Here is a 15,697-nt window from a genome sequence, read left to right on the forward strand (position 1 = left end):
ATCTTCTTACTGGCCAAAACATCCAGGAAAGGTTACTGTTTAGCAGCTTCCGTCTCCATGGTAAATTTGATCACGGGGTGTTGCGAGTTCAAGTAGTTTAAAAACTTTTGAGACGTTCTTTTTCATGCTGCCGAATCACTAAGGTGTCATTCACAGAACAAAACCATAGCTTTGGTTTAAACGAACTCTTCCAGGAATACCCAGGCCATAATATGTGGTCAGTTTTCGTATTAGACTATCAATTTTCCTTTCCCTCCAAGCTTCTGAGTTTTTCTTACGTTTCAGTTCATAACCTATTGCCTAAACTATTCTAAATGCTGAAATACTTGAAATTTCGCTTTAACATTTCAGTATCACATTGATTTAAGAATTATTTCATGAAAAAACTCTAATAGTTCTAAGTGTATTTCCCCTTTCAAAAAAGGAAATGATTCTTTTTGCATTCGCTTAAATAAAGGTTGTAAAAACACAAAAACTGTTAGAGTTACTTAATAAAACCAGTGGATTGGAAGAATTAACAGCTATCTAAACGCATGTTGAAGCTGAAACGTATTGCGAATGAAAACCCTTGGGTTTATTAGATAAACCCTTTATTAGTGGGAAAAGTAGGTCAAAGCTGGACAGTGTGTAATTTTGAGAGCGCTTTTCTCGGGAATTAGATTTAATAGTTTATTCTGCCGTTTATGACTGATAGTAATTAACGCTTTCTAATTACAAAAAGAGTTAATATTTACTTTGCTAATTTTCTTAAACATCATATTTGTTCGTTAAAATATCAAATTCAATTTCAAAAAGTTAATATAAATTTTGTTCTTACTTTCGGTACGCAAATGAACACATATGACCCAAATTCCTGACGTTGTGTGACAGGATAACGAATAACCGTGGCCAAATATGGATTTATGCTCACCAATATGTTTGGCTTAAAAAAATCCCCAACGTTATTTAATTTTGTTCTCGTAATTTTTTGACATAAATTAAAAAACTTGTAACATCAAATTTTTTACTACGTAATTTATTCACTTAATTCAAGAACATCGTTTAAATGTAGAACGTGTTCATCGAAAACGCTGATTCATGAAAATTCCTCTTCAGTTTCCGATATTGCACCGAGATAATGGCCTCAATATAATCAATAAACGAACAGTTCGTTCTTTTTTTCTTTCTTTATGGTAGCTAGTAAATTATCCTTTCAACTTGACATGTTAATTAAAAGTTTACGAAACCGGTGTTATTAAAAGTTATTACATTTTTAAAAAAGTTTTTTTATTGTAAGCTTATAAATCTAGTAATATCGTTTATATTTCAGAATTGTGTAATGCGGCAACAAAAATTCAAGCGTCTTTTAGAGGTCATATGGCTCGAAAAAAGATTGCAGATAAAGATGGTGGAGAACAAGAGGAAGCACAAGCTGATGTGAATAAAAAACCAGAAGTATTTTTTTAATCAATATGTTTAAATACGTATGAAGCCATATCATTTTTGTTTATTTTATAAGATTTTACATTTTTAGGATAATCTGAATGTAAGAAAATAAGACTATTTATTGTTGGTGTGTTTCGTTTTATAACATGGGTTAATAGTTACTACTTAAAAGATATTTACTAAATACTAGAACAAAAATGTTTTTCGTATGTCCAAACTGAGTGTTTTATGGGTATAATAATTCTTTTATCTGGCAGCATTCCAATCTACGTTTCTATCTATATAGGTTTTAACTCGCGTTACTTTAATTCCTTGTACTACTTTAGTTTTTTTTGACTTAAATATAAGCAATAGTAGTAAATGTAGGTACGTACTTTTATTTTTTGATACATTTGTTATAAAAATCTTCTAACTGCAGATGCATTTATCCACAAATATAAATGAAATATGAATTCAAGAGTAAAGAAAATATCAACCCGATCTATTCAAATTAGAATACTTTATGCATGTTCATGTTCTTTATCTCTTCAAATTTCTAGCAATAATTTTGGAAAAGTTTGATTATACCTGTGTTTTTTAAAGTGAAAAAAATAGATGCTAACATCTTGAAGAGTATTGAGCAGGCTCTATTTTCCAACTATACTTTACTATTACTAGACTAAAAAGACTCATTTATATCAGATTCTGTTAACCAGGACATAGAAGGGATTGCCTTTCGGTGAAATATCATAATTGGCCGCTCACCACAGCAACATGCCATCTTTGAATACCATAGACCTCAGAAGAGAAAGAAGGGTCTTCTTAGGATGACAAACATCCAGAGTTGATGATGCAGTAAGAAAAATCGATAAAAATCTTACCTCTCAACTCGACTCTTCTTTTTCTTTGGTTCTAGACTCCCTTCTTCATTGAACTGGATTAGATTATAGAACTGATTCCTTGGAAACTACTCATTCCGTCTAACTACTTCTCTGAACTGCACTGGAAAAACTCTTCCCTCGAACTCTGCTCTTCGGAACTCTAACTCTTGACCGAACTCCAACTCAAAACTCACTTTACTATAAACTCTGAATTCTCAGTTTCTTCCGCCGAACATGGCCACTGAATTCCAACTACTACGAACTGCCTGGTCTATTCTTCCGTCTTCATTGACCGAAAGAAACTGGACCACAGAAAACGTTCTGGACTGAACTAAAGTAGGGGAAAAATGATACAGAGAACCCTTTTCAAAATAATGATACAAAGATCGAACGACAAAGACAAAAAAAATAATTCAATAAAATTAACCAAATTCGCGGTTCGCTACAAAGATTGAAAAAGGTTGCAGCAAAAGTCATGGAAGAAAAGCTCATCAAATGAAAAAAGATGTTAGACGGAAACCCTATTTGGCAGCAATCAATTCAAACAAAAATAACACTGGTAGAAGTTGAATAAGGGATTCTACCCGATAATCTCGTAAATAGCGAATGAGTACGCATAGATAGAGATGATCACACAGGCAAAAATTAATGGCAAAGGAAAAGGTAGGAGAGAAAATGACCAAGATAAGATGTAAAGGGGATATAATGGAGGGAAAAAGAAAAACATGAGAAACATTATAAATCTTGAAGAAAAACATGAAAGCACAGGTGAAAACTGATAGGACGATGTCCAATATCCACATCTTCAGCCAGAACGGCGATTTTTCAACAGAACGAGAACTACATAGTTTGCTAGAGCTTGCTTGGCTCTTTGGTCATCGAGTCTCTAAGAGTCGTGGAGTTAAACGCTACATTATACGACCAGTGGTATTATTCTAATTCGTTGTTTCTATTTGTATCAGGAGTATTTTCTTCCAACTATCTTAACTACGTCAATTATCTACAAGTTTATACCAATATCTTGTTACAATACTCAATAGGGTCTGCACTGACTTAGCGATCGAAGTGTGCAACAAAATCCAAAAATTAAAGAACAATTGTTGTCATTTAATTACTGATCTGGATATGCATAATCATATTTTATCTTGTCGAAGTAACTTGTTTCTCTCACCTATCAAAACCGTTGATTTTGGGTAAATAGTCTTTGTATAAGATTTTGCACTTTCAATCCACTACCTCAGATTAAAGCTGACTCATTCTCGTGATCCCCATTAATCAGCCAATATTTGCCATGAATCCTTCACACTGCATGCTACTTAACATCTTGTTTTATTTTTCATCATAGTATTAATATGTTTTACCTTTAGAAAGACTGTGAGTTATTATCTTATTTATATTAATCGTGGTGGTAAACCTGTCGTCTTTTCTTGTTAGTCTATCTGACAAGACTATATTGTTTATTTATTGTTGGATCTAATATTAATCAACAATAATTTAAAGATTGCTTAAAAATAATCGCTTACAATTAATCTGATATGTTCCTATCGTCTTTTAATAGATCCACGCAATACCGTAATTACTTTCGGTGACGTCCCGATTCACACGTGTGCGTCCCCTTTTAGTCTAGATTTGAGATAGTGAATTTTTAAATCAATAATTCCTATATCGTCTAGTACTCGTTCCCTTAAAGCTATGTAAATTCAGAGTGGCCAATTTTACGAACCCTTTGCGCTTGACGGCTGATTTATAAATTGCGATATCCAAGAGAATGTGCAAAAAAGAACGAGCTTTTGTAATATTTCACGTGTGAATTATACCGTTCTATTGTTAGTAATCGTTTTAATTTGAATTCACTGAAATATGGTTTGATTATGTATTTATTCTGGAATGTTCGAGATGTTCAGGTTGGAACTTGTTTAAAGTCGTTCAAAATCAATAACTTTATAAAAGACGTTATAAAAGAGTTTCATTAGCACATATAATAGAAAAAATTAGACAACTTACTATTAATAATGTCAGCATAATTATAACACAGACAATTAGTACAAAAAAATACCCTTGTATGAGGCAAACTGACACCTCAGCCCAATTCTATTCAACATCTTAATGGACGGAATCATATAATAAATGCGCAAAGTAAAACAGGGAGAAAGGATGGGAAAATAACTACTAATATCATGTGCTACACGGAGGATGCGACATTGATTGCAAACAAAAGGAAGCATGAACTGAAGAATGAATGAACATAAAAAAAAACAAATAGCTACAGAATTGAGCCGATACAAACTAGCATCTACTAACTAGCGTAAGCACATCGTCTTATGGAGAACTCAAGAACAACATGAGAAAACGTGTCAACAAGTCAGCCAAAATAGTAATTAATTGTAAACGAATTGTAAACGACCATCTGGAGCAAAAACTGTGAATCTACCAAGACCCCAAAGTTAGGATACCTACACAAAGCCTGCGTGAGGTCCATAATATACTTAAGAGGCGCGGGCAAACACAGCGAAACCAGAAGGGTAGTATATCAACGAGATGAAGATTTTGATTGCAATCAGAAAGCAATCAGAATCATTATGGAATCAGAAATGAAGCTGGACACTATGCAACGAGTACGTTTCACGAAGGGAAAAGAATAGACTAGCAAGGAATGCTAGAGATCACATCATAGGAAATGCAGACAAAACAGAACGGGTAGAACAATCCTCTATGGCTTCCGCAAAGAAGAAGAAGTATTACGTCATAAGATTCGCCTCGTGCTTTCCTAGCGTTGATTCTACTAGAAAATATACTTTAACTATTCCAACTAGGCCAACTCAATATTCTCTATATTTCAAATTCACCACATTTATTCATTTCGTTATAATTACTAACTATTCAATGAACAAAAAATATGGCTTAGATTAGTAAATATGTGTAATATTTGTTTAATAATTTCTAGGATGAAGAAGATTTTGACATTGATTTGGCCGATCCAGATCTAAATAAAGCGGCGTCAAAGATTCAGGCGACGTTCCGAACTCACATGAAGCACAAGGATGAATAAGATTAAAAAGAAAATATTAATAATCTTCTCTATTCGTCCTTCGCGATTAAAAGAAAAGAAGTAAAATACTTTTCTTCTTTAAATACCCTTTAAATTGATGGTTATTGATTGATTTTGATTTTTCAAAAAATAAAAAAATTAATAAATATTAAGGTCATACCTAAATGGATCAAATAGAATGAGTAAAGATGAACGAAAAAAATTTTGGATTTTAGGGTACATACATGAAAATTACTGTTATCGGTCATTCGTATTATAAATTTTAGCTTAGTATCGATACTATTTATATAATTATTGATAAACTTGCACCAATCTAAAAAAAATGTCCAAGCACCACCTGCATAGAAGGAATTGCATGATATTTTATTAACACTACATTAATACAAATATACAAAAAGAAGGAAAAACAGCGTGAAAGATGGATTTGAAAATAAATAATTTAGTTTTAACTTCAGCTTTTCAAAAATACTTAACAAATGAATAACTTTTCTATGTTTGTGTTTATTCATTTATTTTGTATATAATATATTAATATAAAATATGTAATACAATACACATAACAATAAATAATAATATACGAACATATATTGATTGGATAGCAATATTTAATAAATAATACGCATTGTATACATATTATTTTTATATATAAAGTTTTAACAAAAAGTTTTGTTTTAAATGTACTTTTTTAAAAACAATAAAACTAAAATTTTATTGTCGCACATTGTTGAGAATCACTGTAAGAAAAAAAATCGAAATTTTAAAACCGTTTTATCTCCTTTTTAAACATCGTATTTATACTTTTAAGGTGTGTATTTGTACTGATTTTAGTGTTTTTCCTGCTTTGTTCAAACGATATCGTAAAAATAATAAACAATTAATTAGAAATTGTATTTATTTTATTCTATCCTTTAACAAAATTAATAAATGGAAATTTTAAAAAAAATTTCGAATAAACATTTAACTACCCCATTCCTCAAATTCACCATCTGTAAAGTGATCAATTTGAAACTTTTTGATCGATGGAGGTAAATCTGTTCGACTTTCCAAAACTTCCGGATACGACCAGAAAAGTTCAATAGACTCGGCGTTTTTTGCTTGATTGTGTTTCTTATAAAACTTGTCTAACCACGTTTCGAGTGGAGGAACTTCCGTTACCATCATTTTGGCCGATCTTTTCTCTTGTATTTCATGTTCAACTAAATCATTATTTAAATTGAAATGTTTGTGTTAAATATAAAGAAATTTGATTCATCGTTAATAAACTAACCTTGTTGTTTAATATTCCATAATTCCTCAACTGTATAATGGGTATATTTACAATTTCCAGCAAATTGGCAAATACCAGTTTGCATAAATCTTCGACAAGGTAATTTAACTGCTTCTTCAGCTACCACAGTTTGTGGATCTGCAAACCATAATCAACCCAATTAGAATGCCAGAATGATTTTATTGGTTATTAACATGAATTATAAAATTTAAATTGAAAATTTAATAATACAGTTCAATCTATACTTATTTATCTCAAATGGGTACAGAAACAGGTCGAAGCCAATAACACTGTATCACAAACAACCAATTGTGTGCAAGTTAAATTACAAATCACAATAATAATAAAACAAAGTCTAGGTGATATAAATATCACATATCAAATGAACGACCGCGCCAACACACCAACTGTAGCAAAGAGGAATTTTTTAAATGCATAGAAAGAATCCTGAAACAGATCTATGTTAACACGATTTGCGGATCTTGCCATTCTCAATAAAGGAGAATTTAGGTTCTAGGAGTAGATGTTATAAATAGAAAGTCAAAGCGAGGTAGAATAACCAGAAGTGACACTGGTAGTGTCCCACCAAACCTGACGCGATATTATAGCGAGTTCCAAAAGATTGGTAAAGATTTGGCGGGATACGGCCAGTGTCACTTCTGGTTATTTTGTGCCTTTGGTAACTCGCGATAAGATGGCAGATTTGAAATCAAGGTTACAAAATGAGGTGCCGCCAACATCAAACGAATCGACGTTTGTGTCATTTCTGGTTATGCTGTGCTCTCAGCCGAGAGACCAGCAAAAAAAAATATGTTGTCTATAATTGATTTTAGACTTAAGGGCAAAGAATAGACATGCTTAAACCACTTTCTCAAATTCTGGCAAAATAGATATGGGGCGGTTATCAGATATAACACCATGGTCCCTAGATTTGAAAATGGAAAGAATAAAGGCTGCTTCCACAATGAAGGAAAGACACCCATTACTAATGAAGTGTTAAATAAATATTCCTTGATTAAAATTGATGGAATACCAATACTGTCAGTAACCCATCAGAGCCTCCTGAATCTCAATCCTGTTAAACTGCACCTGGGATCAACAAAAACTTCTTAGACTTATTGTTAGTAAATGCCCAAAACACCTTTGGGTCAGATTCAAGGTTGCCAGGACTCACGATTTATCGTGAAACCTCATGATATTACCTTTAATCTCACGATTTGACATGTACTTCTCACGATTTTATTACAAAAATAATATAATAATTAGTGTTAATAAAATCATAGCATTTTCAACTCGAATTATAGGTTACTGTAAATTTCTCTATTAGTTACATCTATTCGCCGCTAGAAGGCGCTAAGAAATTACTTTAATATTTTATTTCCCTTTAATTATATCACTTTTATATACCAACGTTGTCGAAACTATTTTACTTGAATCCTATGCCTATATGTAACACATTATTAAAATTGAGTGATTTTTAAACAAATTTCTACATCTCATGATTTCTCATGATTTTTTATGACATGGCTCAGGACATGCTATGTGTGTAACCTGGCAACCCTGGTCAGATTGGATATTGCTTTCAGCTCTTCTAACATACTGTATGTAATTAAGATGGATTAGATACTTTGCAAAACTCCTTAGAATGAAAAAAGTGAGGTAGTCAAGTCGGTTTCCTTTTCTCTTGAATTATTTTAATGGTATTATGTGAAAACCACGTAGGAAAACCTTGGTAGTTTTATATTAAATTACCCTAAATGATTATTCAGTGATTTGATACCATAATTCTTACCTCGGTACATTTCATAATGAAGATTTCTAAGCTTTATGTGATGACTACTAGATAAATGTTTCTTCCTCGCATCCAAATCATCTATAAAGGTTTTGTTACAATAATCACAATAATATCTTCGCCCCATTTGCGAAGAAACACTTTAAAAATCCTATTTTATATATTGAAAAAGTTAGGTTATAAACACTTTTGACAATTTGCTATCAAATCAATACGTCGAATATCGCCATCTATAAACACAAGAATTAAACTGTATGTAATAAAAATGAACGTATTTTATTTATTAGTCATCATCGAGTTTATTTCTTATTTAATTCATTTATAATAATAACAAATTTAATAATTAATTATCTATTATAGTATTCAACTTAAAATAATTATTAATTAAATAGTTTTATATTAAAAATCATATTACAGTTTTCTCTGTATAATTCAAATAAATTGTAATAGATGTCGTTTAACTAGTGAAGTCGGTAAAAAAAGTCTTCAGTTTAATTTTTCTGTTTACATTTTCAGTTGACGCTTGAGCCTCGATTGTTGTGGTTTAGTTCGGTCTTAATTCAGTACGAGTTCGTGTTTCGCCGGACGATCAGTTTTGGAAATCATGAGTTAATTGATACTCCACCGAAAAAGAATCTCCATTACCAATAATTTCAATTCATCATCACTTAAAATTTTTGTTCCTCGCACATCGGATACCTTCAACGGAAAAGAAACCGTGTTGTGTCGCGAACGGAGAAGGTAAGAGCCAATAATTATACTTATTGTAGATGTTCGGGTGCCAGGTGCGCTTTGTATGGAATTATGATTCAAAATTAGAATAATTTTCTGCATGATGATTATATTCAGACATCCGTCCTGCTCTATTTATTGGTTAATTAATAGTCATTATGTTAGGTAACTTTTTGTGGGGGAGACACTTTTAAGTTTTTATAAGTTTTCTTTATGTTTTTCAAAAGGTTAATTAGCTTGTCTAATTAATTTTCCTCGTATATAAGTTTATATAAAAATTCTAATTTTCTGGCTTTTTCCACTCCTCATTGCAGTTGCACACTTTGTAGTGGATGAGCCCAAATGTTGTAAAGACCCCTCTCTATTGAAGCTGAAGAACAAACAACACATAAAAATTGTTTTAAAGTTGGAAGTTTTTCAATATCAGGAAGGTTCTTTTGTGAAATCCACCACTGCAAAGCATCGATATTAATGGTAGTAATCCAGTATTAGCGTAGGTATCCCTAAGATGAAATTATAGTTATTGTGGCACACAGTATAGGGTACATTTGACCAACCATCAACTGACATGTTTATGTTACATCCACAAAGACTTCCAAAACACTTTATTTTTTCTTCCTCATAAATAATCCTGAATGAAGCCTTCGTATTTACGTGAAAAGATCAAAGAATAAAAGATACGTAAGAAAACCAAATTGATAAATATTTGAAAAAATCAATGATTTTTGAATAAAATAAAGAAATTGTGATTTTTTCCACCCTGATTATAAAGACTTTTATTTCTTTTGAGCTACTTTATTGATTCACAAATTTTATTATCCTTTTTTGTGAACAAAAATATTTATGTTAAAAATTTTTATGGGATCTTTTTTGATGAAATCATCAAAATCGTTACATAACGTTATTCATGTAACGAATTTTAGAGATTCCTGTCAATGAAGGAATCAATTTTAATACTGTATGGAAATTTCTTGTATAATTTCTGTGTAATATTTAATTTAAAATGCACCAAAACTAAAGTGAAAATCAATCTTTGTGTGAAGTCATGGAAATGAAATATTCTAGGAAAACAATATGAAAATCTAAAGCGCCCTTCACACGATCAATATACATTGTCAATATGGCCAATAAATATTGACAAACTGTAATTGCCTCAGACTAATCAATGTTTATTGACAATCTACTTAGTCTTGCGTTGGCATTCAAAGATGTCATATCGTCAAAAAGCTTGTGTAGCTATTATTTTAGTTTTAACAATAAAACGCCAGAAAAAAACATAATATGGGCTAGGGAATGGTTTCTAAAGAGAGACACGTTTTCTCAAATGAATTTGTTGAATGAGGTTTGTGTATCTACTCCAAAAGATTTTCAAAACTTCTTTCGCAACATCCCATCAATATTTTCAATATTGACAATATGCCAATCTTTCTACTCACACGTTCAATAATATTGGCAATACTCAGATATTGACAATATATATGTATATTGATCGTGTGAAGGGTGCTTAATACAATGTAAAGTGAATCATAATTTGATGTCTTGTGATTATAATTGATTTTTTTTGAAAGGATTTATTTCTTATTAACAAAAATTAAGGTACATCAACTTGTTTAACATGTTTGAAATGATGCAACTTTTTACAACATTTATGAAATTTGTATGAAAACCATATCGTTTGCAAATATTTACATTTCTTTTATGAACTACAATGTGCTACTTCACTTATTGGAAAAGACAAGAAACATGACGCGTCTTCCGGTACGTTTAGAAAACGCGTCATCAAAATCTGTCCATACAAATATGAAGGACTTTTAATATTTGAAAATCATCTCCTGAGATCTAATTTCTTTCAGTTAATGAAAGTCAAGTACTTTCATGTTAATCTCGAAACGCTTTCATCTGTTGCAAAGTCATCATTTTGAGAGATATTGTTGATGCCATTTGTTTTTCACCACACCAGATTTAGATTTTTCGTGCAATTTGTTGTTTTATAGTCGCACTCACAACACTGAGGTGTTAGAGGTGGTAGCTAGAACTAGACATATTTCTAACAATCAGTCAACAATAATAAAAAACAATTAAATTCAAATGTTTGCATTCAAAAAGTATTTACTCACTTTGGTTTAATAAAATGAATCAATTATATTTTAAATTTTAGTGTTTGGTAAATGGAGGCCATTTCATTTAATGACTTCAGCTAATCGTCTTGGAACTGATTCTACTAATCTTTGTCTTGTATCTAGTATCTATAGAGATTTTCTCTCACTCAGTATTCAAAGCTGCTTTTAAATCTTCTTGATTCTGAATGCTGTATTTTCTGATGTTCGCCTCATATAAACTCCACAAATTTTCAATAGGGTTAATGTCAGGTGATTGTGGAGGGGTTTCAATCCATTTTGAAGTATTATAGAGTAACCCCATTTTAGTATTCCAGGCTGTGTGCTTCGGATTGTTGTCTTGGGTAAATACATAATCGTTATTTAGCCCAATTTTTTCAGCACTGCTTCGAAAATTTGTTTTCAAAATGTTGATATATTGCTTGTGATCCATGATTCCATCAATGAAATGCATATTTCCAACACCTTTCGAGCCCCATACTAGCACGGAACCTCCTCCGTGTTTAAATGTAGGTCTTAAGTTTTTTTCCTTCAGTTCTTTATTCTTTTGCCGCCATATCATTCGTCGTCCGTCGGATCCATAAATGTTAAACTTACTCTCATCTATAAATATTACTTTGTTCCAGAACTCATTTCCACTATTTTTATAGGTTTTAACGAATAATTTTCTTTTTTGTTTATTAATTTTGTTTATAAATGGTTTTTTTCTGGCAATTCGACCATTATAACCAGCTACATACAGGACGTTACGAATGGTATTTACGAATATAGATTTTCCAAATTCACTTTTAACTTCAATAGCAATTTTTGTTGCACTTTTATTAGGATCTTTTTTAATTTTGTTGACAACAATTCTCTTTTCTTTAAGAGTGATCTTTTGAGGAGTATCTCAAAATCTAAAAGAGATAGAAAAAAAGTATCTTACATGTTGTGATTTCGTTTTTTGAGAAAATGGTAATGCAGAAAACTCTAAACTGTTATCGTCTTTTGTTTTCACGCTATGGGCTAAAAGTCAAATTTCGCTAAAGATGAAGTATTCTAATTAAAACATTAACGTAGGGAGAATATTTTTTCCGTGTTTCATTTTCGTTATTTAATATGATAAGATAAGGTGACCTATGACTTCAATTTTGGGACATCTGTTACAGATGTACAGTAGATAAAGTTGTGATGTGATATAATAAAATGCTATATAACAGGGGTGGCTAGACCATAGTTGTCGAGTCGCGTACGGATTTTAAGAGATTTATTGAGGCCCAACCAATAAATAAAAGTATTTTTTCACATTTCTGACTTGCTTAAATCTCTGATTGATATCAGACCCAATTTAATCCAACCCGGTTCAACCTTTCAAACCTATGTAAGTTAATCGATAATGGAAGCTTTTAATGGTGCAGCAGCAATTGCATGTTAATATACAGGACTAATTAATCTTTTGAAGAAGATGGAAATATTGCTGAGTTTATTCCATTCCATTGTGCATCTTGGACATATTATCGGGGGTAAATACACAACAGCTTGACTTTTAATCGGATAATTTTATTTTTACACGAAAGTTTTGTTACCATGGAAATAACTCGAAATCAAAAGCATGATAAAATCGCGACAGCTTTAGCTGGAGCGATTTTATCTTTTGATTTTGATTGAGAGTTATTTCCAAAGGGTAACAAAACTTGAGTGAATTAAAAATAAAATTATCCTGATTTAAAATCAAGCTCGAGCGTATTTTAGGGAGATTAATACACGACAATTGCACAATTTATCGACAATTTTTAATTATTTATTAACTATTTTTGACTTAATTATAGTTGTCAAAAATGTGACAGATAAACAAAAGTATATATATGGTAGTCGCGTTTTAATCAGTTATAACATATCACGTGTGATTTATTCAGTTGAAAAACCTAGGTAACTTTTATCCACTTAAAAAATCACGTTATTGGTCGAAATTTTAAACGATCGTTACTCTGATTGGTTGTATATTATTGGAGTGCATTAATCGCCTAAAATTTTAATTTTTATTTACATATTAATATGGACGATGGCCAACTTCATCCAGTTTATTATTGGAGCCGCAAAACAAACGACGCACAAAAGAAATATCACAGTTATGAACTCGAAGTTCTTGCCGTTGTAGAAGCTCTTAAAAAATTTAGAGTGTATCTTTTGGGAATACAATTCAAAATACTGACTGATTGTGCTGCATTTGCAGTCACGATGAATAAAAAGGATCTGTGTACAAGGATAGCAAGATGGGCTCTATTGCTCGAAGAATATAATTACACGCTAGAACATATACTAGGTGTACGAATGAAACATTGTGATGCGTTAAGCAGAAATCCCATTTTGATGATAATTACAAAAAACGAATTTTTAGAAAGATTATTGCAGGCACAGAAAAACGACTCACATTTAAGAGCAATTTTTAAAATATTAGAGAACGGACCCTATGGAAATTTTGTAATACATAAAAACCTTTTATACAAAGAGGTAGAAAATGAAAATTTGTTAGTGGTACCTGAAGGTATGCAGTACGACATCATCAGAAAGGCTCATGAGAATGGACATTTTGCTACAAGGAAAACTAAAGAACTTATTGACAGAGAATATTACATACCTGAATTGGAAAAGAAAATTCAAAGGGTGATTTCAAATTGCATTTCGTGCATACTTACGGAAAGGAAGTCAGGAAAGCAGCAAGGACTATTAAATCCAATCAACAAGGGTGATACTCCACTGGACACTTACCATGTAGATCACTTAGGACCAATGGAAAAGACAGGAAAAGCTTATAGATACTTACTAGTGGTGGTAGATTCATTCACAAAATTTGTTTGGTTGTACCCCACAAAGTCAACAACTACGAAAGAAGTTTTAGAGAAATTAGATCAACAAAAGCAGATATTTGGGAACCCAAGAGTTATTGTGTCAGATAGAGGAACTGCCTTTACCTCCAACGACTTTGAAGCTTACTGTCAAAATGAAGAAATTCGACATATAAAAATAACAACTGGTGAACCCCGAGGGAATGGTCAAGTTGAGCGAATTAATAGAATAATAATACCAGCATTATCAAAGATGACCATCGAAAAACCTGAACATTGGTACAAATACGTACGGAAACTTCAAGAAACCTTGAACAATAGTTACCAGAGAAGCATCAGCATATATGGTAGTCGCGTTTTAATCAGTTATAAAATATCACGTGTGATTTATTCAGTTGAAAAACCTAGGTAACTTTTATCTACTTAAAAAATCACGTTATTGGTCGAAATTTTAAACGGTCATTACTCCGATTGGTTGTATATTATTGGAGTGCATTAATCGCCTAAAATTTTAATTTTTATTTACATGTACACATCTCTCATTGAAGTCGTAAATTTCATTCAAATTAATGCTAAAATCACCGACTATATTGAAATATCGTTGATATTTTATACGATAAGTAACGATTTGCAGAATTAGTAACATTAAAAGCTTGGGTTGACATATGATGCCAAATTGTACTCAACGATGAAATTAATTAAAACGAACTTCCGTCATAGTTGACTAACCAACCTCTAAGAGAATTAAGAAGAAATACTATGTCTAATTATCAAATTAATTACTAAGCATAAATTTCTTTCTACTTCTTTAAATATGTACATTATATTTTTATACCAATGATGTCTTTTTGGTACTTAAACGTGCTATTACGCACGTTTACTCACAAACTCGAGCCCAACTCGACCAAATCTCACTCGGGACAAAGATTTTCGTTATTATTTACACTTTTTGAACCTTTTGTAAAGAATTTATAACGTCTCGTTTTGGTCGTGGCCTTATGCCGATATGGACCTGTTATGGCTAAAAATAACCAGTTTGGTTCATAATTCACAAATCTCAGGTAACCGTATTGTTGTTGAGCATTATTATAAAATAATTCGTATTTTAATAATATAATATGTAAAGAGTTCCATTTATGTTAGTCATTATGTTTACACCGGAAAAATATTTGTACTTCAATGTCGAGCTCTGACGACGAAGATTTTGATTACACTAATTTGTTAGAAAGCGATTTAGCTAGTGGCAGTGATTATGAGTCGGAAACGGACAGTTCGATAGACATGATAATTTGATGATGAGTACTGGATCAAGTTGGATTGAAATTGGACGAACCCAATTCACTTCCACAAGCTGGTCATTCTTCATTAATCATAAACCTGATAACGGATCATGAAACTGGCAAAAACGGGACAAAAATTCAAAATATCTAAGTTTGGTTAGTATTGCGAAGAAAACTACTAAATTAAGGATTTTTATTTACAGAGGGGATGGGAAAATTCCCGTTTTCTGTCCGTTGTGCATTGAGGTGCTAACTAACATGTTTATATTCTCACAACTTCTTCACATTTTTATATGACACAGACGAACTAATAACATTTGTAAATCGTGCACCAATAGCTTATGTAATAT

At 31.7% G+C, this 15,697-nt stretch overlaps 3 protein-coding genes across 5 annotated transcripts in view; 2 read left to right on the plus strand and 1 right to left on the minus strand.

The window, feature by feature from the left end:
- Positions 1–6,219, plus strand: part of LOC111420523 (IQ calmodulin-binding domain containing protein igloo) — a 45,813-nt gene extending 39,594 nt beyond the window's left edge. Inside the window, exons 3-4 of one of the 2 annotated variants that reach the window (XM_023053537.2) lie at positions 1,310–1,434; positions 5,230–6,219. In XM_023053537.2, coding sequence (XP_022909305.1) covers positions 1,310–1,434; positions 5,230–5,334 — 230 coding nt within the window. In that variant the 3' untranslated portion in view covers positions 5,335–6,219. The remainder of the gene's footprint in view (positions 1–1,309; positions 1,435–5,229) is intronic. The other variant, XM_023053538.2, reaches the window with a different exon arrangement.
- On the minus strand, positions 6,209–8,598 carry LOC111420524 (zinc finger matrin-type protein 5). Its single transcript, XM_023053539.2, has 3 exons — positions 8,394–8,598; positions 6,602–6,739; positions 6,209–6,530 (listed from the first exon to the last, which is right to left on the minus strand). The coding sequence occupies exons 1-3, from the start codon at positions 8,518–8,520 to the stop codon at positions 6,292–6,294; spliced, it is 504 nt and encodes a 167-aa protein (XP_022909307.1). The 5' UTR covers positions 8,521–8,598; the 3' UTR covers positions 6,209–6,291.
- A 309-nt stretch (positions 8,599–8,907) lies between these two features.
- LOC111416530 (pleckstrin homology-like domain family B member 1) overlaps positions 8,908–15,697 on the plus strand; it is a 60,601-nt gene continuing 53,811 nt past the window's right edge. The window contains exon 1 of one of the 2 annotated variants that reach the window (XM_071196999.1): positions 8,908–9,134. The gene's annotated coding sequence lies outside the window, so the exon portion shown is untranslated. The remainder of the gene's footprint in view (positions 9,135–15,697) is intronic. The other variant, XM_071197002.1, reaches the window with a different exon arrangement.

This window comes from Onthophagus taurus, chromosome 1 (genome assembly GCF_036711975.1).
Source record: "Onthophagus taurus isolate NC chromosome 1, IU_Otau_3.0, whole genome shotgun sequence".
NCBI lineage: Eukaryota > Metazoa > Arthropoda > Insecta > Coleoptera > Scarabaeidae > Onthophagus > Onthophagus taurus.